This window comes from Pagrus pagrus (genome assembly GCF_965226575.1).
Source record: "Pagrus pagrus genome assembly, chromosome: 14".
Taxonomy (NCBI): domain Eukaryota; kingdom Metazoa; phylum Chordata; class Actinopteri; order Spariformes; family Sparidae; genus Pagrus; species Pagrus pagrus.
In genome coordinates, this window is record NC_140198.1 from 2,723,190 (window position 1) to 2,748,576 (window position 25,387).

Genomic DNA, 25,387 nt, shown 5'->3' on the forward strand with positions numbered 1-25,387 from the left:
AAAGAAGTCATAAAGTGGGATAAAACGGAGCAGAGCCCGACAGAGCGAGGCATCAGTCACTGTGTCAGAGAGGGAGTGACTCAGCAAACATTAATCTTGAAACAATTAAAGGGGCGTTCCACCCGAGTCGTGCTCGTTTTCTGCACCATGGACGTATAATGAGATCTGGGTACAGTTGCTCAGTGGCGCATGAAGCCAAAGAAGTTCTGCTTCCCAAGTATAAAACGACCCGGATCTTCTGCATAGCTCCCACACTGTGCGGCTCATAAAGCATGGGCTGGAGCTTCCTCTAGAAGTACGGGGAGGAATCCAAGAAATCATTGACTTGCAAGATTCACGTATGCGACTACGTCAACTGCTGCTTCTGTCATCGTTCCTCCAGTTCGACTCAGCTGAAGTCTTATTTTATTTATTACTTTGATGTCAAACTTTAGAAGAAGACACGTTAAGTTGAAATGTTGGGAAAGAAAAACACGTTGCGTCACAGTTGGCATGATGGACTGTAGTGCTGCCGTCCTTCTCGGGCTCTCGCTGGGAGCGGATTAGTCTTGTGCAACATCTAGTGATGAAATTCGTCCGATATTAAGCCTCATATCAAACCCAGCCCAACCCTACTGAGGATCAACGAATGATTATCTAAACTAAAGACACCTCACCAAAATAAGACATAAAAACTGGTGACTACAATTAAAACTATGAAACAAAAACTTATGTTCCCACAATAAAATAAACATGAGATACATAAAAATCAACTGTTGCTAACGGGCGTACAAGTAGAGAGGACGCCACAACAAACAGACTTTAAGTTGTTTGTTTAAGCTTTTCATGAAGAAAAACTGTGCTGCAATAATAATGACTCAATGTTTTCGGAGACCAGACAGACTGAAATCTGATATGACACAAGCAGTGGCCCTTTTTCCTGCAGCTTTACTGCAAAATGAAACCATTTTTTTAACTTGTTTTTATTTGCTGCTGATTCATTTTCTGTGAACCAGCTAGTTGCTTCATCTCGGGTGGATGCAGTCAAACGTTTTTCTTGCAGACGTCCTGACACAAGTCAGACTGGTATCTAACATGAGTTGTGACGTCTCTATCTTCATTCATCGCAGGAGATTTATTGCTGACCGCGATCAATCTAAACATCTGTGCTTTTACTTCTACGGCCTCCGGTCTGACTCGTGACTGCAAAATATAGTGTATACAGCGATCAGATTAGTCTCCAGGTTGCTCAATGCTGCTGACTGCAGAAACATATTTCTATCAAGAAACATGTAAACTTCCTGGTTGTGGAGCTGCTGAGAGAAACAGCAGCTGAACTTTAAAGGTCCACAGCGGACCTGCTTTACTGCAAGATCAAGTTTCTTTAATGGGCTGTAGATGAGGTCCCAGAGCATCGAGCAGGAGGTGGAGCCAGCGTTTATCAAGACTCAAGATGCTTTCATTTGCCATTTGAAGATAAAAACAAACACAGCAACCAAATTTCCTGTGCATCAAGTGTCTCTCGGAAAGAGCCACAGACAACGACCGCAAACCGCGAGGGCAGAAAGTGGACAACAGTAAAATATATCAGAAATAACAAACAAATGACATGTTTCTCTCAATCGCAAAGCAGTAAAATAAAATCGCAACAAATGATAAACAATTTTCTTTCAGGACACAGGTCACAGTAATCTTACTGATGATAGGATACTAAAGCGTATTAAAATCACTGTAATAAATATTTTAGGCTCTCTGTTACTCGCTCACATCTGTCTTACGATTTACATCAGGCCCCATCACATCTACTCGAATACTCAACCTGAACACACCTCACATAAAGCAGTTTGTGTGACACGTCTGACCCGGGCCGTGCTACAGTTACGTCATCATAACGTCCTTACGTCGGACGGAAAGTTGGAAAGCTGCCGTCCCGCCGAGGACTTCCTCATCTTTCATTCAAACGGCGTCCCTGCACCACATCTGCTTTTCTTCGGTTGGTTGAATGCCGTACCTCCGTCAGCAGGAGTAAAGACAGATCCCTCTTTATTCTGAACAATGCTGAGAATATTGTGAGCAGAAGACTAACGGGGAAATTGGTTTTTGCACTTGCGTAACATCTGGCTTCCGTCTACAAGGGTACAATCAGCATTCAGTCCCAGGAAAAATGACTCTGTAGTAGTTACGGGTTGTTTGTCGGCTCCAGCTCTGATCAGCAGTGATGGAAACATGACACCTGGGTGGACACGCTCATTTTCACCCCTTTTCCAGCACGATGCTATGATGCCGTTTTACCATCGGCACGTTTGGCCATGCCGAGTCGAACCAAGTCGCACAGATTTGCTTTTCACCAGTTTTACTGCGCCGGGTTGAGCCGAGCGGACCGCTGTGACGTCAGACTCTCAGGCTCTCAGTGCTGCTGTAGCTTCGTCCTGTTTGTTCTTACAAACGTCTGCTGTGTTTTACTGTTTCCTCGTGTTCACTTTCAGCTGTTTCAGGAGTCGTGTTTAGTTACTGCTGCTGAAAACACAACGTTTCCTGTAATGCTTTTCATAATAAAAGGTTTTATATTGGGGCCTTTTTATTGTGAAGAAGTTACAGGAAATTAAATGTGTTGGTAACTGAATTAGCGGAGCCTCTTTGTTAGCGGTGATTCTTCGATAGTACTGCGGGGATCGGGACAAGCCCGTCATTGGTTTAAGACACACCTTCGAGCAGGTAGTCCAGCTGTGGTGGAAATGTAAACTCTGGCCACGCCGAGACAAACCGAGCAGAGCCAGGCCGGCAGATGTGATGGAAAAACGACATCGTCACTGACCTCTGTGCTGGTTTCTATTATTGCCTGTTTTCCAGCAATGCGAAAGGAGTCAATGGACACTGTTTAAAAAACTGTGTTAAAAAAACCTGCATATACAGATTAATTTGTAAAACCTGTTAATTGTGAACAATTAGAGGAATAAGGTTCAAAACAGTTCTGTCTAGTTACAGATCCTTTATTTTTTTTCTGTTCATTGAAAGAAAATCAGAATCGGCCAAAATCTGAAGTGTCAGATGAGACTTTTAAAAAAATCGGAAATGCTATGACAGTTACGTGACAGTAAATAGAACTGAAACCACTAAAACTACTCTGATCACAGTTGGAGTTTGGATCTCGGCATCTCGGTTTTTTTGGCCTTAGTTGGCTGAACTGCGTCCAACACCAAGGAGAAAAACTTACAGATCACAGTTATTAGACATCGTTGTGCAAGACAGAAACGCTGCACTTTGCCTGCATGTTATGTAATAATATCTGGTGTAAACGTAGGGAGAGAATAAAAAGAAAAAGAAGAGAACAACCTGTTTCTGACAAACCAGGAAGTCGACGGTTTCCTGAATGTCTTTCTCAAGACTCCCTCCCACTCACATCTTTCTTCTGGTTTCATAAAAACTGTCAACAGCCAAATTCAGCGAAAGACTTTCAGAGCTGAATCATTACCGAGCTCTTCTTTCCTTTAATTTTCTTATTTACACTTCTCACTTTCTAATCCTCACATTTTGCTCCTCTTTCTCCACATGTATCAGTGTTTCTCCTCCACCCCTCCCCCGGGACAACAGATTTTTTTTTTAAAAACGTGGTTTTGTGCAGCTACATGTTGAACTTCCTGCCTCCATGTGTCACAGCGTGTGTGACTGAACTCATTCAAATCAAAGCTTATTTGCATCACACCTTTCAGGAAAGCAGCAGCTCTATTGTGAAGGTTTGCTGAAGAAGAAAAAAACTCAAACATCCGCTGTCGATCACTGAAGCTGCTTCAACCAAACTTCGTGTGACAAACAGAATATTTTAGCATCAGCAGCAACTGTTTCTATTCTGTTTGACCAAAGACACACGTGATCAGCACAGTACAGGTGTGAACACCATCGAGGACGCATCTGAGACACGATCACTCAAACCAGTTTCAAGGGTGGTGCTGGCCGTATGTGACCACATCCTTTCAGCGGTGTGTACACATGTGTGTCCTGGGCGACACTGGAGACCCGCCTACTCAACTGACGTCCTCCACGAATCAAGAAGAAGAAGTCGCCACAACAACAGGCAGAGTGGTCCTCTTAACCTGCCAATGCTAGCAGCAGATGTTGGTGAACACGCTATTACAACCAGCAATTGATATCCCCAAGACCCCGTTAACAAATTGCATGATTTTAAGAGTTAAGAGACTTCCCGTAAATTCGGCATTAAATGCAATACACAAAGTTGTTTCTTTCCTTGTAAAAAAGGCAGTTTGTCGCAGAACAAAGGTTTCATCATTTACACTAACTATACGAAAAAAGACAACATTTTTTTGACAGAAAGCATTTCAAATTTTACAAACACAGTAAACAGTAACCAATATAGGCTACTTCTTTGATGTCTGTGGAGTAAGGCCCCAGACTCCCTTTGAAAATCACTCAATTTTGTGAGTTGTTGAGTCAGGAGAACATTTCTACACATTGTAAAATGCTGAATACAACTCATTATTAACTATTTGGGCCTTCTTGTTAATTCGGCAAATGTTCTACATAAAAATATTTTCATATTTGTGCAAAAAATCAGATGCATTTGACCAGTGGTGTACATGTTTATCTGCAGAGAGTGAGGGAGTGAGATCCAATCATGTTCATGCCAGGTGCGAACTGACTGGCCCTAAAGCCGTCCCCTGTTATTTATGAGAAAACCTGTAAATACACGTTGGAAACCAGACGTGCAGAGGGGGAGATCTGTCTGTAAAGTATCTCTCTGGGTATTTTTCTTCTCTTGCATGCTCTTGTCCTCATTTTCTCTCTTTTTTTTAGACCATTTCATAAGTTGGCTACATAACTTTGTTCAGATTCTAACAACATTAAATACCCAAGAATGACTCTAGTGAGGAGCAGCCTGAATGATGCTGCACACATGGAAACTTATGTCACACAGGTCAGAGGAGTTAAGTACTGTAAAGTCAAACTCATGGAACCAAGGGTCAGGGGCCAGATCCGGCCTGTGAGACAGTTTCATAAGAAACATCAGATGGAGGTAATAAATGTTTATGGGAGCTTTATCCAATGTGCCTTTTTTCCACTTTTCCACATGTAATTCTGTCCAGAGTATGTATCGTGCTTGGATGTAAACTTTTTGCACAACTTAAGCCCCCCGAGCTGTTAAAAACATTACAAATGTTTCAGAGGAATCGTTTCATTTCCTGATCACTAAACACAAGTCTAACAAGGCTTCATATAGGATGCAGAGGAGATAACTGACACGGCAACTCCTTTTAATGTTTAGAAAAACCTGAACAAATCAAGTTCAATGGGAAATTCACAATCAACCAATCAGAGTATGGAATCTGGATCAGTATGTGGATCAATTAGTCCAATATCCCATAAGTGGATTTGCTCAGTATCAGCAGCACCTGATACCTGATCAGTAACCTACAACAGAAAAGCATCGAGCGCCTCAAAATCATTATGAAAAACAGAAGTTGAGTGAGTGTATGTAGGAGTTACTAGTTCCACCTCTGCTCTGCTCTCTGCAGGATGAGAGCTCGATACTAAAAACAGAATCAGGTTCAAAATGAAAGTGAAGATTTTCACTTCTGAAAACCTTCCTCAGATGGATAGATGATACTTTATTGATCCTGAGGGATATTTAGACATCCAGAAGCTCATACGAAACATACGAAACACTATAGGTGTAAATCCAGGTTTCATCACGATACGATATCATATTGATTCTTTGGACAACGATACGATATTTGACGATATCACGATACGATTTTGATTCAATACAGGGACCTGCGACCGACTGATTAACACAATCAGTTACATTTATATTAGCTCACAAAAAGCAACTAAAATATGGTTTGATAGTTTTATTACTGAACTCTTCAGGGGAAATATCATCTTATCAGTGGTTCCAGACATTTAAATGGAAAAACAATCTATTCTTTGTGATAAAAAACAAAGCATCAGTATGTCCCATCCTGTCACTGTTCAGAAAGGAGCCACGCATGGACGGAAACGGCACAACGAGCCATGAGAATCTAAAAATAAAGGCGTATCTTAACGATATGAATGATCATTAAATCGATCCGGATCTACGTATCCTCACACGCCTACAAAACACAAATACAAACACATATAAGGATAAGAAACAAACACAGCAGTGAAGTGACAGTCGAGCCACCAGAACCACTAACTGGACTTGGGTTCAACAGTGCTCCTAGAGAAGTTACTGCAGAGTGAAGGGGGGGATTAGTTACCGATTTGTTTCATGTGCTTGTGGACTAATTGGTGTAAAAGTTCAACAAACACATACTGTACATAACCTCATCGCTGTGGCTCCAACCTGCCTCCAGTCAGCCTGTCGCCACACTGTACCTCAAGGCAGCACAGGCTTTATCACCGGTCTTCATCAGCCGGGCCCTTAATGCATCTTCTTTAATGGATGTCCTCCTAACAATGTGGCCTGTGTGTTTACTCCGCCCGGCCGCGGTGCCATGTATGGACGTACACCACGAGCCCGCTGCGTGGGCCGCACAAACAGACCTCCAGTGGATGGGAACGCTGATGTAAACTTCATGATAGTGGTAATATTTCACATCACACACGCATCACATGCTGCTTTGGTTAACCTTAAAAGGGTCAAACCAGTTGATCGGTTTAGAGCAGAACACACACACACACACACACACACACACACACACACACACACACACACACACACAAATACACACACACACATACACACTGAGTGCTGAAAGAGTTGAGAAAAATATCCAATAACGATAAGAGATTACAATTAAATAAAATGATGATACTCAGGGAGTAAAACTTGATCTTGGATCTTGATGAGGAATCTTATTTATGTGGCTTGTATCTATGAGTGAGTACGACAGGGGGCCTGTTGGGCCTTGGCGGAGGTATGCACTCTATTGAGTGCCATTCTAGTTACTTATGCCTCTATTTGTGTTTATCTTTTCTTTTTTTTTCTTACTACATTGTAAAATGGCAGTCGTGATATTATTTTGGTTATAATTTTGGGGGGAAATGAAACTTAATTAATAGAAAAGAGTGATGAACTGCACTTCTTGTTTTTAGAGATGGTAACAGATATTTTTATACTCATGATGCTCATGAACTTTTACCCTCTTCAGCACCGGTGCTGTATGCAAAACAAGCACTACGACTACTACGAGGTGTTTTTTTTTTATTTTCTTTAGTTACCACATGGTCCAAACAACCAATACCTTCATTTATACATAACTTGATTTCTTAAACATGAATGTTTTCTGTAAGTCACCACTGTAGGAAAAGGTAATACAACTGAGAAGCAAATAAGGATCATTAAAGTAAATAAAAATATAATTGAAAAATAAGTAATTAATTTAAAAAAAGCCTTCGTAACAATCAGAACCCTTTACCGAAAAGGATAAGAAAATAAATACCATAAATCAATGAACAGACAGTCGTATTGGCTGTTCGCCTCCACATCATTTAATCCTTTTAGACGTTTGAGTAAAACTGTGTCGTGATAATCACATGAATTGTTGACTACTGGCCAAAAATGTGTGTCTGTGAGCTCACATTAAGCTTTGACCAACATAATTGACAGTGACCTTTAACCTTTGACCCACAAAATCCAATCAGCTCACTCTTCAGTCCGAGTGGACGTTTGTGCCAAATGTGAAGACACTTCCTCGAGGTGCTCTCCAGATAACGTGTTCACAAGACGGACGGACGACACGAAAACATTCAAAAGTAAAGTGCAGCAGTGATTCAGGATCGTCCTCACACTCACATTCTTAACATTCCTCTGCGTCTCACAGACTCGAGCTGGATTTGGATCTAGAAAGTCCTGAACTGATCTGCAGGATCGGAGCCCGACACCTTCTCCACCCCTCAAACCAAAGCAACAAGCAGGAACATGAATATAATCCCCCACCGGCTTCCCACAACAGTTAACGTGTCTCATGCTCTCTGTGTCTCTCGCTCACACTGAAGCGTCTTATTCGCTTCCTGGCTGTGGTTACGATCATCAAAGGCATCAGCTCTACATTATCACAGACATGTATTGTACGCTACAGCACAGTAGCTGCCGAGCTGCACAAAGCCATGAAACAACCAAAGACAGGAGACGACAGAGGGTTTTTTTTTGGGTTTTTTTAAAACAACGGAGGATGTGTTGTGTGTGTGCACCCAGTGTCAAAGTCAACACATGAGACCTCGAAGGCAGCAGGAATGAAAGCAGTTATAAAAAAGCTCTTTATCTCAACAACCGGTGTCTTTTATGTAAGAGCTGTGCCTTTTTCTTAAATCAGCACAAAAGAGCAGTTGTGCTATCAGGTCTGAAATAGCCAAAAAATATCAATGATGGGCATCCAACTAAAAATAAATGTTTTATTTAATATTGGATTTGGCTCGATTGAATTAAAAGGGGCACTAAACCAATTTAAATCTGTGTGTTAATGAGTGAGATTTGATTTCACGTTCTTTACTCCGAGATGTTCCCGTCATCTCGTCCCTGCACTTTCGCTCCCGTCCTCTCCTGCTCGCGTCTCTGACTTCTTCTATCTGCACAAACTCTGAGCTGTCACCTGTTGAAACGAAAGTAACGATACTGCTGTTTGAAACGGCAAAAACAAAAAGTCTGCTTCCTCTTTTCTGCAGAGGCCACAGCTTCCTCTGCGGTACCACTTGAGCAAGACTAGTTTTTCGCTCCAGCCTGTGTGCACTCAGAGTTATCATGTGCTTGATTTTTTCCTGAACTGCATGAATGATTTGCTCTTTTACTTTAAAAAAAGGAGTCAAGTCAGGACAGATTTTTATCTGCTTGTCTTTGAACAGAGCGTCAAGCGTGACAGCTAAATTTGAGTTTTTTGCTGGATGCACATGACAGAGCAGCTGAGAGTCCTTTGGGAGAAACGGGAAAGAAAAAGTGAAAAGGAAAAATAGAAGAAGAAAAGAGAGAAGTTGGAACGGCGCTCGAGTCTTGAACAGGAAGCAGTGGAAAAGATTACAAAATATATATAACGTTGTTTTATCTCCATGTTTTATTCTTCTTGTTTGAATCCTCTTGAATTCCCTGATTTAATTGAATTGTTTTATTTTGTTTTATTTCTTATTATTGTTTTACTATCGTCATTATTATCATCATTATTATTATTATTATTATTCTGCACCTCGATCAGTCAATGACAAAAGAAGCACTATAAAATTGTAAATCCTGCACCTGAAATCAAGAATACCGGCTCTAAAAATACGGAAAAATATCATAAAATTAATTGATGAATGTATTTTAAAATGTAAATAAATTATGTATAATTAATGGTTTGGGATTCCTGCTGAGTTGTGTTTTATATCATTATTGAAGTTCACATGTAAACATGTAAACATTTTCAGATCCAGAGAGCTGGAGATTATTGTTTGTACTTTCCCCTCCTGGTTGAAAATCAGTTATGCTTTTACATGTAAGCTGAGACCAACAGGTTCATCCTGACGAAGTATTTCAGCTGGTAAGGTCAAAAAGTAAAACCTCTGAACTACAACACGACTGACGACGTAGAAGACGGCTGACCCGCTGAGCAAAACATATCCGGAAGAAGTCAGTCTCGTCGGAGTGACAAGCAAAAGCTACATGATGGAGTCGAACCTCCCGCCTCAACATCAGTGCGCTTCCCTTCTGGTAATCAATCAGACCAGCACGTCGCAAAAAGTGAACAACGGAGCCGGTTAGATCATCATTAAGACTGTCCAAAGTGAAAAACACACCTTTTAACACCTGTACAGCTCACTTACTAACAGGAAGTGTCTCGTTTTCTTGATCCGTACATAAACAGACACAAAAAAGCAACAGTATGTGGTTTTAAAGGAGCTTCACGTGAACTACCTCTTAACGAACAACATTTAACTGAAGAACTTATGTGCAGCTAAAACCTAAAGCACAGACTGTAACATTAATTTTCTCCTGGTTATATAAGTGAGGTCCGTGGATATGCAGCGTAACGATGACTGGGTGTCTATTTTTGTGAAGCTACACGGAGGAAATGAAAAATCAACACTGATCATGTAAACCAAGTGAAACATAATACATTGATTAGATCATGTTTCAGTATCTGTTCCTCCAGAAATAGCCAAGCTATGTGACCGAAGTGCTGGAGGACACAGTGTGTTGTGTGCTTGTTTTGTTTTCTCAAGTGTTTTGACCCTCAGGGCCCGCCGTACAAACATCCTCCGTTCAAATCACGAAAATTACGGATGATTCGCTCCATAAAAAAGAGCTATACATAGAGCCGACCTGGGTAGTAAATTATACAGCACATTAATATCCCAGCATGGTTGTTGGGACTTTTCCCTCCAAAGAGAAAAAGACTCAGCGGCTGCTACTTAAAGGGAAAGTTCACCCTAAAAATGTAATTTCACGCAGTAAAGTTTTCATTTGTGAACTCAAACAGTATCTGCACACACACACACACTGTCTATCTGTCGGTGTGTAAGAAAACACTCACGACATGTAGCATTATTTAATCTATAAGGTTTAAGCTTGTTTGATAAAATATTGCACATATAGCGAAACTGCTAATGACCATTTGTTACATTAAAAACAAACGTTTGGACGACATGATTTTTTAAGTGTAATTTAAAGGGTAAGTCCACTAATTGTATACAAAAGGGTTCAAAGGTGCACTCTGTACATTTTAATCAGAAGAGAAAGATGTTCATTAACTGATTATTTGTTTTTCAACTGACCTTAAAGGACAACAGCATTTATACCGTTTTACTTTGTTTATATGTGGCGGACCCTGCCACCTCTCTAGCTTCGAACAGTGTTCTGGGACCTTATATGATATGTAAGATAACTAATCATTGATTATTTCTCATAGACAGAGCGTGGCAGAGACACTTTGCACAGGGAGTCGGTTAGTTAAGGGAACTTGGCTCCTGATATCAGTTATGTGTGTTTGCCATTAAGTTTCAGTTTTGAACTTTCGAAAGGAAAAGGTCCGGGGTCCCCTGCCGCCGAGGAACTTATCTCCACCGACCACAAAACAGCCAACATACTATTTGCCAAAAAGGGAGTGTCACAGGATTTCGGAGGGATTCACTTCTTTCTTCTCCTCCAGACCTCAAAAGTATAGATCTTGACGATAAGGGTGTCTGGTGATCGCTACACAAGATTTGTTTGGCTGAAGGGGTGTTGAAGTAGAGCAACAACTCATCTGTCCTGGATTGAATGAGTTCGATTCCGTTTCAAAGGCCTCGACACGTTCAACACCACATACGCTTTCACAACCAGTGAGATACGACTTCCTCTCCTGTAACACGCGGCGTTTTCTTACCTGTGGTTTGTCGCAGCTCTTCACACAGACTTATGTGGGGGAACTGCAGCAGCTGCTTCCATTTCTTACTTTTTCCTTTTCTGTTCCCGCCGCCTCCTGGAAGACAAACAGTTTGGGTTTAAAACTCAAGTCCAAGGAAGATGTTTGAGTTTGGTGTCCAGAGAAAAAGCACGACAGACGAACACAGCAGCAGAGATGATAAACAACAGGCTGGTCTTCAACATGAATAACATGTAAGAAGTGACATTAATATCCCGGTCGTCTTCATCGAGATACTATTTTTACAGAGGAGTACAGGGGACTGATGGTGAGCTTCGTCACATGGTGCAACAACAATAACCTGAAGCACAATATTAATATAAGCTCAATGTTTTTGCTGAACATTATGATGCATATCCAAAAGGTCAAAGGTCAACTTCACTATTAGACATTTGTCCCAAATTTTGTCATAGTTATTACATGAATTCTTGAGTTATGGCATTTAATCAGTTCATTCTTAAGGGCCCGTGTCCACAAAGCATTTTTGTGGGGCAGAAAATCACTGGTGGTGTGTTCGGGGAGCGCTGGGATAAAGCGCTGCCTCTTGTCTCTAAACAATATCTTGACAACCGCTGCCGCTGTATGATCAACACTGATCCTTTGTGGTTTACTATCTGACATCAGGGACATCACAGCGAGGAGGATGTGTGGGTGCATGACATAATCCATGGGAGACAAAAATACATTGAATATTATTGCCGAGGCCAAAATAAAAAGAGCGACGCTCACGTCACCGGCAAGTCACGGTGCTCAGAGCGGGCGCGCAAAAAAGGCGAAGCGCTCTGAAGAAAGATGCCAGCCGCTCGCTCTTCGTTGGGAACAACTGACAAGATAAGAAATGCGTTCATGAGACAGTGAAACTGTGAAATATCCTGCCTCCGTTCCAAATCTTTGTCTTGTGTTTGATAACCACATTTAAGTGATCACTGCAAACAATGTGTGAGTATCTGCTGATGTAGCGAGGTGTATATAATATCTAATATCAGCATCAGCCCTAACAGTCGAGGGTTGGTTTGGCTCAGGTATAAAGAAGCATGAACTGGAAATACCCAACACTGTGCTGTGTGACAATCCACCACTAATGAGAACAACAACCTGTTCACAAAGTCACACTGTGAAGCCTCTTTTGAGGTGAATTGTTAGCTGTAAAGTAAAGTTTATGAGTTTAAAGTTATGGTTTGCCTCAAGGGAATTACAGTAAGTCAATGAAAATGTCCTCACAAGGACAGAACATGTCGGTGTGTTCGAGTGCAGCCGTACAGCCCTGTTTTCTTGAGAAACTGCAGAACAAAAGAGCGAACGTCACTCGAGCAAATCCGAACAAAGAGAAACCAGAGGAAGTTCCTGTCGTCTCTGCGTTCGTGCTCCGGCTGATACACTCCACAGTGATGCATTCACCACAGTGCAACACCCGAGAACAAGAGCCGACACGATGCTGCACTGTATCACGTTTAAATCTCGGTCAAGTCCATGCAAGCAGACTCTTCTGACTGTGAAACAGAAATAAATCATTAGGTGGGTTATTTGGGGGGAAAGAAGAAGTCTGGACTGCTCAGACGTTCACACTAAACATGACGTCGGTGCTCCTTCTCCTCTCGCTCTCTGTAAGCGCCTCGCTGGGCATCCTTCACAGCTCATTCTTCAACATTAAACGTGGCGGTGCTGTGACAAATCTGTAGAACTGACCGCTTTTAGTAACGTCCCAGGATCAAACGACTAGTGAAGGAGCGAGTCGATGTATTTACTGATAACAGAGAGATGTTGTGAACACAAGACCTCGCCGCGTCTTCTGACGAGGAGAAAGTCGACACCGCGCTTCGGGATTTGCTATTCAAATAGTGCCAGGCAGCTGCTACTCAGACATGCCCGAGTTAACATGAATCATTGTCATCGCACAAACAACATGTTTTGTTGGAGTCCGGGAAACAGACGATAGCATCAGCCGCAGAATTACTGATAAGCTGACTGATGAGAGAGAAAACGAGATCCCTGATGTCCGTCCTGTGCATTAGTGGAAATGTGAATTAAGACGAACGACAGGAGAATGCGACGTGTCTGTCAGGACGCTGATTCTCCACAAAGTGATGAACGCACACAATTAGCCTGAAATCCTCCCACGTGCATCGCGGCGCAGAGAGAAGACACTTTGTGACTGAAGGTCAAAGGTGTCGCTTCGAATTTAAAGGCTGTTTAACCAAAAGTGTGTGACAGGATGAACTGAGTGACACACTGATGTTCAGCCCAACGTGAGAAGATAAATCCACGTCACGCCAGACGAAATGTCCTTAAATGTATTTTTTCCTCCCAGTGTGCCTCTCAATGTCTCCAAGGGTTTAATTATTGAGTATTTATACACGTGGAGACGTTGAGCGATGCCCTGCGGAGTTTTCCTTTAAACAAAGACGACTATTTTACATTCATTCTTATTCAGTAAAGCACGCGGTGTTAATCCTGAGGCCTGACAAACATGATGAAAGTTGGGTTACGATTAATGACCATTTTATACAGTATTATAGATTAAAGGTAGAAGTTATTTCCATGTCAGTTTTGATTATAAAGACTGTCTAGTTGCTGTATAAATACGATTATTATAGTCTTTCTTAACGCCTGTCACCGGGCAGATTTACATTCATCCGGTTGGATACGTCTTAAAATTGAAACAGTTTCTTAATGTGAGTGCACAGGATGGACTGAGGAGTGAAGAAGCTGCTCTGTAGTCTTGTGGTGCAGTGCTAAAACAAAGTTTACTTAGTTTCATCATCGTCATATTAGAGTTCAACAAAAAAGGAAAGTTTCTTGCAGTTGCTTTAAAGTTCCCACAAAGTCAGAATCGATGTTTAGGCGTTTGTGGGTATTTTTAATAGTATTTTGGAGTTTGCAACTCCCTGAAAAACCATAAAACCTTCTGATGACTCATCCTGCACTCTGGGGCGAATACAAAAACACAACTTTTTATCATTCACTGATTTGGGTGAAACTGGATCATACATCAGATAGCTTATCATGTTGCTAAAGTAGCAGCTAACTATTGTTAACCAGCAGCCTCTCAATAAACACCTCCAAGTACGATGGAGGCCAGCGTCAGTACCGAGCTCAGAGTTTATACCACTAGCCTTGATGCTAAAGTGATCGCTAACTGCTGCTACATGAAGCTGCTGTTAGCTAGTGAGCGGTCCTACTGTCTTCCCTGTCGTCAAACTGGCCTCCGTCTTCTTGCAGGGCGCGTTGTTCTGTCACCAGTCCGGGTAAAGATGGCTGACTGATGGCTCCATGGGGAGGAGGGAGCTGAGTTTGGGATTTTTGCTGTCGACTGACTGATGATTTAAATAATCAGCTTATTTGTCAGACTGATGGCAGGTGTGTGTCCACAACCTCAACCACTATGACAGAGTGAGGGAGGGAGCAGAAACACAGCTGACTGATGTCTTCATCTTCTTGCTTTCCTCATATACGTCAAGTCAAACGCCACCTCCTTATTAACGAGCCTCTGATCGAGAGTCTAAATGCCTCCCCCCCCCGCTGCACTCACCCCTTTCTGTCATGTAGTGTTTCGAGCACCTGGTCATGACGTCTAATAAAGACTCTACGACAGAAAATTCAACTCTCAGCTGCAGAGCTGGAGTAAACAACAACAACAACAAACACACGTCAATAGTAAATCTACACTTCCTGTGGCTGCTGTTCAGAGTAAATGTATTCGAGGGAAAAATCTTCAGTAGGTGAATCAACTAAGCTGCGTTTTTTCTCTGTGCTATTTAAGGGAAAGTCATCACCATCGTAAAAAAGTGACTAAAGCTATGAACCAGCTAACAGGCAGCGCCTTGTACTCGAAGGAAAGCAGCACCACAACAGACATGTTTAGACATCACTAGAAGGAATGAAAACCCAAAATGAATTCAGAGGAAAACACCACTGAATACCCTTTTGCAACCAATGTGGTATATTTCAAACATCCAGTCATTTTAAACAAGAAATACACATTACGATTGTGTTGCTCACTGTGATGCCTTCAGGTCACGTGGGACTTGATGGTGAAAAATCCCCCATGTTCACGACTTCTGAGCGGTCACATCATCAGACAACTGTGTGACTGAAGAAGTCTTTCATGTGAGGTTTAAAAATACTGTGCATTGACAATATGACACTATAGACAATCAATTAGCGGGTTAATTATCTTGAACTGTGCTCTATTCATTCTGTATCTTTAAGTGATTGCTATTACCAGCGCTGCCGACAGCAGGGGAACACCGGGTCAGCTGTCCCAGGCCCCGAGCCACAGGGGGGCCCAAACGGTCCTTAAAATAATCTCTTATCATTAAAATAATGGTATGAGATTAAGGGCCTTTGGAGATCATCTTGTCCTGACCTCAGGCAAGACCACCGCCAGCAGCGGCCAATACAACTCGGTTGTGAACATGAATTCAAGCTGCAACTAACAATTATAACCTCTGCTCGTGTTTCCACCCGTGTCTGTTTGTGTGTTGGTTGGTTTGTCAGCAGGATGACACAAAAACTACTGGATGGATTTCCATGAAACTTGGATGGAGGACGGGTGTCAGCCCAGAACAGAGTCGACACGATGGAAAATATGAGTCCATCTGCACTGTTTTGTTGTCCTGGTGGTCGACTCTTTCAGATCTGGTGATCTTAAATCATGTTGGTTTAAAATGTAGAGTGATTCGGGGCTGTGGAGTTTAATACTGGATTCGGCTTGATTGAATTAAAGTGGGCTGTTGGGCCCTGGAAGAGGTATGTGCTCTACTGAGTGCCATTCTAGTTTTCATTATTAATCTGCAGATTATTTTTTTACAATAAATAAATTCATCGTTTAGATGAATGTGAAAATGCTGATCACAATCTGTGTAAAGCCCAAATTGTTTCTTCAGTCCAACCAGCAGTCTAAAACCCAAAGACTCTTCGTTCACTGTCACCAATGATGAAGAAATGCAGTTTTAAAACTACATTTATGTGCCAACATATTTGATGGTGTATCAATAGTTCAGATCAGATAATAAAATCACAGCTTCTCTAATTTCGACCTGTATTTTATAAAGGTCATGTTGTTGAACAGTTGTGTGTTTGGACAACAGCAGAAAGAAGAAATAACACTTTCTTCCTCTTAGCTAAAGATTTTAATTCATATCAGTTTCATTCAGTTCAGTTGAGTTCACTCAGCAGTAACTGACGTTACTGAGTCAGATGTTGTATAAACATTATTATCTAATGTCACGACTTCAGCTCACTAAAGTCTGACACAAACACAAGAACCACTCGTCTGTTATCTTTCAGCTTTTCAGAAAACTTTGAACACTATTTTCTGAATCTGGAGAGAAGTGACCCCCCGAGAGAAACAAGAAACTACAAACTGGTCAGTCGTTCCACATTTAGCAGGACGAGTCGAGAGGAAAAGATCAGACTCAGGCTGCAGGTAGCTGGTGTTCCCCCTCGTGATTCAAACAAACCAGAGAAAGAAATACGTCAAGAGAAAACTTCACTCGGATAGATTCACTGGTCGGTATTTATAGGTCATCGCTGAACTGCTGTGCACTTTATGTTCTGCCTGTCATGACGTCAGCCACATTATCCTTTATGTACATGATCTAAAGTAGGTCACAGTGGCCACATATATGAACTTACAGCTGGTATTTTTATACATATACATATATATTTTTTACAGATATACAGATATCAACTACACATTATTATTAATGTGGTTATCATCAGGCTTCCCAAATTAATGGTCTCACAGAAGAAGTAGAAATGTCTTGTAGCTCTCATTAATAGACATCTGAAACTCTGTGATAAACATTTGAACATCTTTTTGGGAGAACAAGCAAATAAAAAGATCCATTCCTCTTTATCCGGATGTTTTTCAGCCCTGAGTAGCTTCTACAGGTCGAACTTTCGGGCAGCAGCAATCAAATCGAACAATCAAAGCGAGGACAGTGCTCCCTGGCCCAGTCCCATCACCCCTTGCACCTACCACTAAGCCCTACCCTTAGGTTTTGCACTCACACCTAGCGGGGTAGAGTGTCATTTGGTCCTTTTCTTCATAACAACCATTAAACAACTGCTACTAGTCTGCTGATGTCTCAGTGGGTAACTAGCTAGCTAGACTGCTAGTGTAGAGCACAGGATGCACATAAAGCAGCAGGGTAAACACAGGCATTACCAATGATACTAATTAAGATTCTGTTCCATTCAGGTCAAATGGAAACCTTCATTAATTGCCATTAATTAAACCTGTGTTTACCTTCTACTTCATGTCAACATGGCTGCCGTGAAACAGGTCTGTTGGCCAGGTAATGAAGTGTTGTCCTTTCATATTTGATGACCTGATCGATTGGGTGAAGCTGCGAACAGATTGCGAGCTCCCACGCTTTTCACAGGCAAACGGCATTTTGATAATATCAGGGTTGCCACAGTGACACACGAGAAATCACCACAGCGGAAGACGCCATATTGTTTACATAAGCGCCATCAGCGCTGATGTATGAGGGTCTTGGAGGGTTGTCCCATTTCGTAAGGGCAGATTTCAACCACTACCCCTGATACCTCTGCTCTGAGGGGCAAGAGGGCACGAGATAATGAGGGGTGGTGGTAAAAATTGGAAATTAGTTTCAGCCCCGATGTAGCCGACAGGCACAAACCATAATACAATAATAATTTGCAGCTGCAGCTCACACTGTTTCATTCTGAGGAGTTCTTCAACCACTTCAATAGTTTCAGTTTGACTTTCTAAAATGACACCTGTTGCACATCTCATCCCCTTTCTGTCCTTCATTTCGTCGTGTAATACTGCTGTCACGCTATGATTTTCTGAGGTTCAGACTGTTTCCTGCGGCCATCAACATGGGAAGTTGCCTAATGTTGCCTGCTGTAAAGGAAAACTCCACCCAAAAACTGCAACGCCATCTATAATGCTTTTGTTCCAGTTCTGCAGTCATTTTTTCTTTTCACAGACCTCATCTTCATCCTTCAACGACCGGACTGAAAGTGGATCCAAAAACTTCTACTTTTCAACTGTTTGCACCAAAAATTAAGAATTTCAGAGGAAGAAATCCATCAAAGAGGCTTCACAGAGACCCTTCACCAATTATCGTCCAATATTATCTTTCATTAGACCAACGCTGCCTCCTAAATGCAAACTTATTTAAAAGCTTGCACCTCCAGTTTGTAGCAGGACCAAGCCTCAGTCTGGATGAACTTGACAACATACAGTAATTAGCGCTACTTCTTTCAAAGCTGTTTAATCCGATGTGTCCCCCTTTAACTGGCTTAAACATGCAAAAATACAATAATTTTAGTGGGTGTGTTTACACCTGATGAGCAGGGAACTGTCTGGCATCATCTGGCTGCATGAATCTCTTCACATTGCTCTGGTATTTTGCTTAACTTCCTTAAAAAACGACTCCTCTCTGCATATTCGCAAAAGTGTCTCCTGATACCTCAATGGCAAAAGTGTAGTCAGTCCGTCCAGCGGGCCGAGGTACTGACCACGATGATATAACACTTTGTTCCCCAGTGATAAAAGAACATCTTGTCTAGTCTCCAGAGAGGTCAGAGGTCACGGCCTGCCTGCTGCTGCTGCTGCTGGGAGATACGGTGCCTTGTTCAAGGGCACTTCAGCTGGGCAGATGGGTGCCAGCACCGAGGCTTGAGTCCTGGTCCTCGTACGAGCACGTACAGATAAGCTGAATTGAGCAGATAAGCTCACAGTGAGGGATCATGACACTCATCTTCTCGTGTCCCTCTGCAGATGGCTTTAGGATTATGTTGGCAACGAGTCACCACAACCTTTGTCTCCAGTCAGGAATAACAATAACAGAGGGCTCTGATGACGTCTGCGTTGCTCACAATAAGATGTCTGTTTACAATTGATACGACAAGTGCTCATGAGCGCCGTCATGCACAGGAGCCATGGGGACAGACTTGAGGGAAGTGACATTTATCCTGGTGTGTTTGCATTTTTAACAAGATCTTAGATATCAGAAGACAAGTTGCAGGATTTGAAACTGCATTAGAAATGAAATTCATTTTAACAGGAAGGCTAAAACACTTAATAAATTGCAAGTCTGTGCACAAAGTACAAACCCCAGCACAGCTCAGCTCAGCTCAGCTCAGCGGCTGTGTCTCAACATCCTGTTTCGCAAACGTCAGTGGACGATGCTGCAACATCAGCAAGGGAAACCCGATGTGTCGCTGCAGTCACATTTCAGTTGCAACTCCTTCCGGACATCACACACTGCGCGTTCCATGTACATCAACAGACACACACACACCAAACTTAAGTCAAGAATCTGGCAATTTTACCCGCCCTTTCGTTACGAGTGTGTCCGTACAAAACTGACTGCGTTTAACAAGTGTTTGCTAGCCACTCTTCAATTCGGCACCACATAGGTTTCATTAATATTAATATAAAACTATCTCTGGCTAGCTTGGCATCCCCGCTGTCCTCTCTCACCAAGCCTCGCTGTGAAGGTGGTTAGCATGTTACAACTCTGTTACTGACTGTGAGCACCGTCAACAAGGAAGGCAGAGATTTTGCCGTAAAAAAAGTGTTTTGCTGACGCACTTTCAACGCCGAATTGGCCACTCTTTGCTAAAGAGTTGGCCCAAGTCTTCAAATCGGGCACAGCACACATGTGCGATCACGGATACACCAGACAACTTTAAATCGCTAAAGTTGAGAATGGAGTTTGGTGTGTCGTTCTATCCACTCGAGAGAACGGCGTGTATTTTTTCTGGTGATATCCTGTTTTGCGTTGAACCGCATCGTGAAGGGATTTGATCACCGGCCAAGAGGAAGTGCAGCAACTGTTTATCTCAGCCGCGTCCGGGGCATCCCTTCATCCGCGGGACCCGGTAAGGTAGCCGGGAGAGAGGAGCTGTCAACGCGCCGTCTCCATCCTTACCTTCCCGTGCTTTGAGCAGCACCGTGTTGGCTACGATGTTCTCCAGCTCCATGTTGACGCCGTCTGAGGTCACAGCCGCGGCAGCAGACGGAGCTCCGGGTTCCTCCCCTCGGTGGCTTCAAGCTCAGTTTATCCTCTCTACACACCGACCACCACCACCTCCCACCGCCCGGCCAAGGAGGAAAAAAAGCAGCCCTCCGCTTCTTGCTAACAGTCCCGTCCGGTAACAGCCCGCACTCCTCCTCCTCTCCTCTTTCTCCTCCTCCTCCTCTTCCTCCTCCCTCCATCTCTCCGCCCTGAAGCTGCTGTCAGAGAGCAGGAGGAAGCACAGACGTCTCACTCTGGTTCGAAATAGCCGTTTATGAAAACAAAGAGCATGGTATCACAGACAGACCTCTCACTCTGCTACATCGTTTTTAAGCTAGCTAAGTTAGCTCCATGGTGATTTTTGCTAAAAAGCTAAAACATAATTGATCTGTGGTTTCTGTCAATACTCTGAGTGGACGTATCTTCAGTACTTTAACATTGTTAATTGATTATTAGCATCCCATGGCCTCATATGGCTAGCTGCTAAATGCTAATACAATTTGGTAAATTTTGGCTTTGCATCCAAAAAAAATCACACAGTTTTGTTAATTGTAAAAGTTTTTTCTTGACGTTGTTGGGGAAAAAAGTTCACAAAATAAACTAAACAAAACTCAAGGTCCAGTTTTTAGCTTTTTCTAGAGCTGTTACGTGAGATAACGTGAGGTTTTAAACTGTGAGATGTGGATTCAAACACCTGAAAAAGCTAGTAAAGCTTTATTTAAAATGTATTTTATCTACCCCCACTGTCATCTATCGCAACATAAAATTGTTGGCTCGGCCTTGTCATTGATGGACGCTAGGCCGGTTCATTTATCCTAGTTAAGAGAGCTGTCATTCCTACAGTTTTTATATAAAATCTAGGGTTTTATCCTGTGCAGTTGCCATTTTGGGACATGTCAGGCTCAGCTCCACTGTTAGATTTCCCTGCTCCATCAGTATAAGCTAAAAATGCTTAAGAAAAATGAACTAATGGTAGCCTGTTATGTACTAGCGTGGTTAAATATCGACTAACATAGCTGGATACAGCTTTAATATTGCCACAACCTAATGGCTTTTTGCTACTGCCAATCTCCTTAATTGGTCTGTCATTTTTTGTTGTTTGTTTGTTGAAAATATTTTTTTCCTAAAAAAAAACATATATCACTTTTAATTTACTAGAAAGTTACATTGAGATCAAAGTGAGACCTAAAAACAGGACTTTTTTTTGCATGTGGCCGAAGTACATGACTGTATCGTCTGCATACAGATGGTACTTGCAGAATTTGTTTGTATTACAAAAGGCAAGAGTCCCAAAACGAAACCTTGTGGAGCACCTTTCGTAAGACGTTACAGTTATATTATGATTTACAATTCCTGTTGATGTGATCCATTTATGTCCAGAAAAGAAATAATTCCCAAGAAAGTTTTGACGTTGGCTGTTAACACAGGAGGGTTGAATCTATGGACCCTGACTTCCATGTTTGTTTGGTTACAACTCTATACCTGATTAATAAAGTGCTAATTATCTAGCCAATCAAGACGTCCAATGACAATGACATAATGCAGATCACAGTATTTGAATCAGTACAATCTGAATGAAATCCAGTTCCTCTTCTGGTCCTTGATATGTCTGGATGTTTTATACAGAATTAATGCACTGTTACAAATCCAGAGATCAATACATTACTGACTCAGGGCTGCAGCTCTTTGTGGCTCATCTCTCATTCTGCAGAAAGTGGATTTCCCTGCACGGATCAATGAAAGCACCACGATGCATTAAAGGTGCATTAAGAGTGACGTTCACTGTTTTGCTGCGCAGATTGACGACAGCAGCTCATATCAGGCGGAGGGATAATAGAGTTATTGATCAGTATCTGTCCCTCAGTGATGGCCTCTCCTGGAAACTCACTCCTCGGACCAAACTTTTCACTTGGAGACAGTCCTCCTTCAGAGTCTTCAGCTGAACTAAACTTTTCAGAGCTGCAACGGCTGACAGGCTTCTTACCCAAACCAGGAAGCACTGAACACCATTATTGATCATATAAACAAGTAAACAGCACGTAATGTAACATCCTGTTTTGAAAAAGGCGGTGTAATATTGGATGAAATGCATAAATGGACCAAAAGTTCGATAAATATGGATATAAAGTTGGTGCTGAAGACAGTTTAGCAAGTAAAAACAATCAACATGAGAACATTACAGCTTGTTAGTTGGATGCTAATGCAGAAACATGTAAAAGATAGATTATGTTTTTAAAGGTAACGGCTCAAAACACCCGTCACCCAAAGTGAAGTGAAGGAAGTTGCTCGCTGTAAAGATTGTACTACATGAAGTCATATTTTGTTGATATAGCATCAAAAGAACTGATAACGTATGTGTTATTGAGTTAGCTCTTTGTTGCCCTTTTGAAACTCGGGTGTGTAATAAATCATCCATTTTGTGAGCTCATAATAAAGGGCACTTAGTGTTCAGGTTAAAATTTAACAGCCATCTTATAACTTTTTTTTCAGGTCATCATAATAACACAGAGTAACAGCATCATCAGCAGAGTATACTGTAAGTTGAATCAGCCATAGACCTTTACATCTTAAAATAAACGCCTTTTAAAAGGACATTTTATTTTTACGTGAAGTCTTTTTTCCACCAGTAATTAGCAGGCAAAAATAATATCAATCTATGTATTACTATAGAAGACAAATAGGGATGAAATAAGAAGACACTGGCTGAAATGGAAACAAAAACTGAATTGATTGTAGATGATTTTGCCTGTAGATGAGGCACAGCAAGCCAAATATCATAAATAAAATAATAAGTGGAATTTAGTATCAAAGGTGGAGAAATGTCCTCAAAGTAACAATAAAGAAGGGCTGAAATGAATCGAAAGACCTCCAGAGGTCTCTAAAATCTGAAATAAGATGAGCAAAAGTACCTATCTGTCATTTAATTCCAGTTTTAGCAGTTTGATAGATAAAGGCTCTGGTGTTTATTTTATTCTGTCTGTCTGAATAAAATCTGATCTGAGGTGAGCAACGTGAGTCTGCAGCTTGTTAGATATACGTTTGACGCAGACTGACATCTAGAGGACAGAAGCAGCAGCTGCAAGTGTTTCCACCTCTTGACTCAGCACCTCCTCATCTAATTAATCAATTTCTTAGCTTCATCACAGCTCGAGCATTCAAGCACTAACATTTCAGCATCTTATCTTATTTTGCATCTTATCTCTGGTGTTAGTCGGAACAAATGTTGTTACTAATAATGTTGTATGTTTCCAGTTGTTAGGACATGCTTGATGAACCATTAATGATAATGGACTTTTCATTACATGCAGGATGCAATCATTGTATCCTGCATGGATGTTGCACTGTATCCCTAACAAGTTAATTTTAATTTCATTTAGATTTGAAAACAGTTCATAAAATTGAACAGTGTGTCTCCATCTTGCGGGTTGATCTGAAAATGGTGATGATGAATGAGTATTTGTAATTAATGAAAACATTGGTTATTCATTGGGTTGTTGCACATGTGTGTGATAATCTCTGGACACGAGGGACCTGAATTTAAAGAGAATGATGAACATAAACTTTATTCAGGGAGTACTTCATGATGAGGCGCACATGTCATGGAAAGACGAATGGGTGGATGTCAAGTGGAAAGGGGGCGTTATGTCCCATTCACTCCAACAAGATGAAGCAGCTGTGGTGTCGTTGTTGTAAAGGTAAGCCCAAAACAATTTGTTTTCATTATATGTGAGGTAGGAATTTTTCTTGGGAAAGATGAATTGATGTGAACCAATATCGGCAAATGTATAAATTATAGTGTGGATAGAGATAACAATTTCTTTAATAGCGATCATGAGTGAATGTAATTTATTATATGCCCCCCATTATTGTTGTAAGTACCTGTTTGATGTTGTTTAGATGGCAAAAGCCCTGATAAAGGCTTTCCCAGCCATCCCTGACATGAACTTCAGCACATCTAAAAAAAACATAGAGACGGAGAGGAGAGATCTGGCTCTTCACATCCTGGAGGCCTCAGGTAAAGGCTAAATAAGCATACAAATCAAAAACAAGATAGATAGGAGGTATATACTGTATAATTAAATAAATGTTTGGTTTTTTTTAGTCTTTGATGATCACAATTGCTGTGCTATGTGTGCCACCTTCAAGCCACCAGGACCAGGAACTGCCATTGTACAATGGGTGAGTAATTGAAAAACATGGGATACGCCTCTTGTTTTTACATTTTACATCTCTAAATATTTTTGATTAATTTGTATTTATTTTTATATGCAAATATTAGCATTTTAGCTCAATAGCTTCCAGGTCGTGTGATCAATTGACTCAAAATCAGTGTGGGATCATGTAACTACACTGGCTGCATGAGATACGCCTCTTGTTTTTACATTTTACATCTCTAAATATTTTTTATTAATTTTTATTGATTTTTACATGTAAATATTAGCATTTTAGCTCAATAGCTTCCAGGTCATGTGATCACTTAATAACATATATTGGACTCTCTGGTCATCAGCATGAGACTCACACAGTTCAGTACAGTACAGTTGAGCCTGATGGTTCATTGTTGACCTTGACTCAGCAGTTTGAAAGTTTTGGGCGTGATGTTAACATCCTGAACTCTCCTTCATGGTGGACTGTCAGAACCTCTGGTCAGAAGGTAACACTGACTACAGTTATGGTTAAATACTGAGCTGTGGAGAAGGGGTAGGATATAAGTGTCTACTTCTTCCTGCTCCTTTTCGGGCATGTCAGTGCTCGTTAATGGAATATAATTTGTAACATACTTTTAATTTATTATGCCTATTTGTTGAACTAATTTAACTTTGTGTTTTGTTTTCACATGAAATAAATTTGCATTCATTTATTCAATAGTTTAAAAAATATATTTAATTTGTTTTCTTTCTCTGTCATTATTATCTCTTATTTCACCGTCAGATTATTATTATTTTCTTTAAAAAAATTAATTAATGAATCAAAAAAACGATAACTGAAAGGTCAGCTCTGGAAACCTGGGCGTGGTCTCTGGTCACATGACCGGAA

The 25,387-nt window shown here is 41.4% G+C and overlaps 1 protein-coding gene across 1 annotated transcript in view; it reads right to left on the reverse strand.

Annotated features, from left to right (window-relative positions):
• grk6 (G protein-coupled receptor kinase 6) overlaps window positions 1-20,536 on the reverse strand; it is a 45,547-nt gene extending 25,011 nt beyond the window's left edge. Inside the window, exons 1-2 of the mRNA XM_084373483.1 lie at window positions 20,264-20,536; window positions 11,310-11,405 (exon numbers count right to left, since the gene is read on the reverse strand). Of these exons, the coding sequence (XP_084229609.1) occupies window positions 11,310-11,405; window positions 20,264-20,315 (148 nt within the window). The 5' untranslated portion in view covers window positions 20,316-20,536. The remainder of the gene's footprint in view (window positions 1-11,309; window positions 11,406-20,263) is intronic.
• Window positions 20,537-25,387: the final 4,851 nt, after the last annotated feature.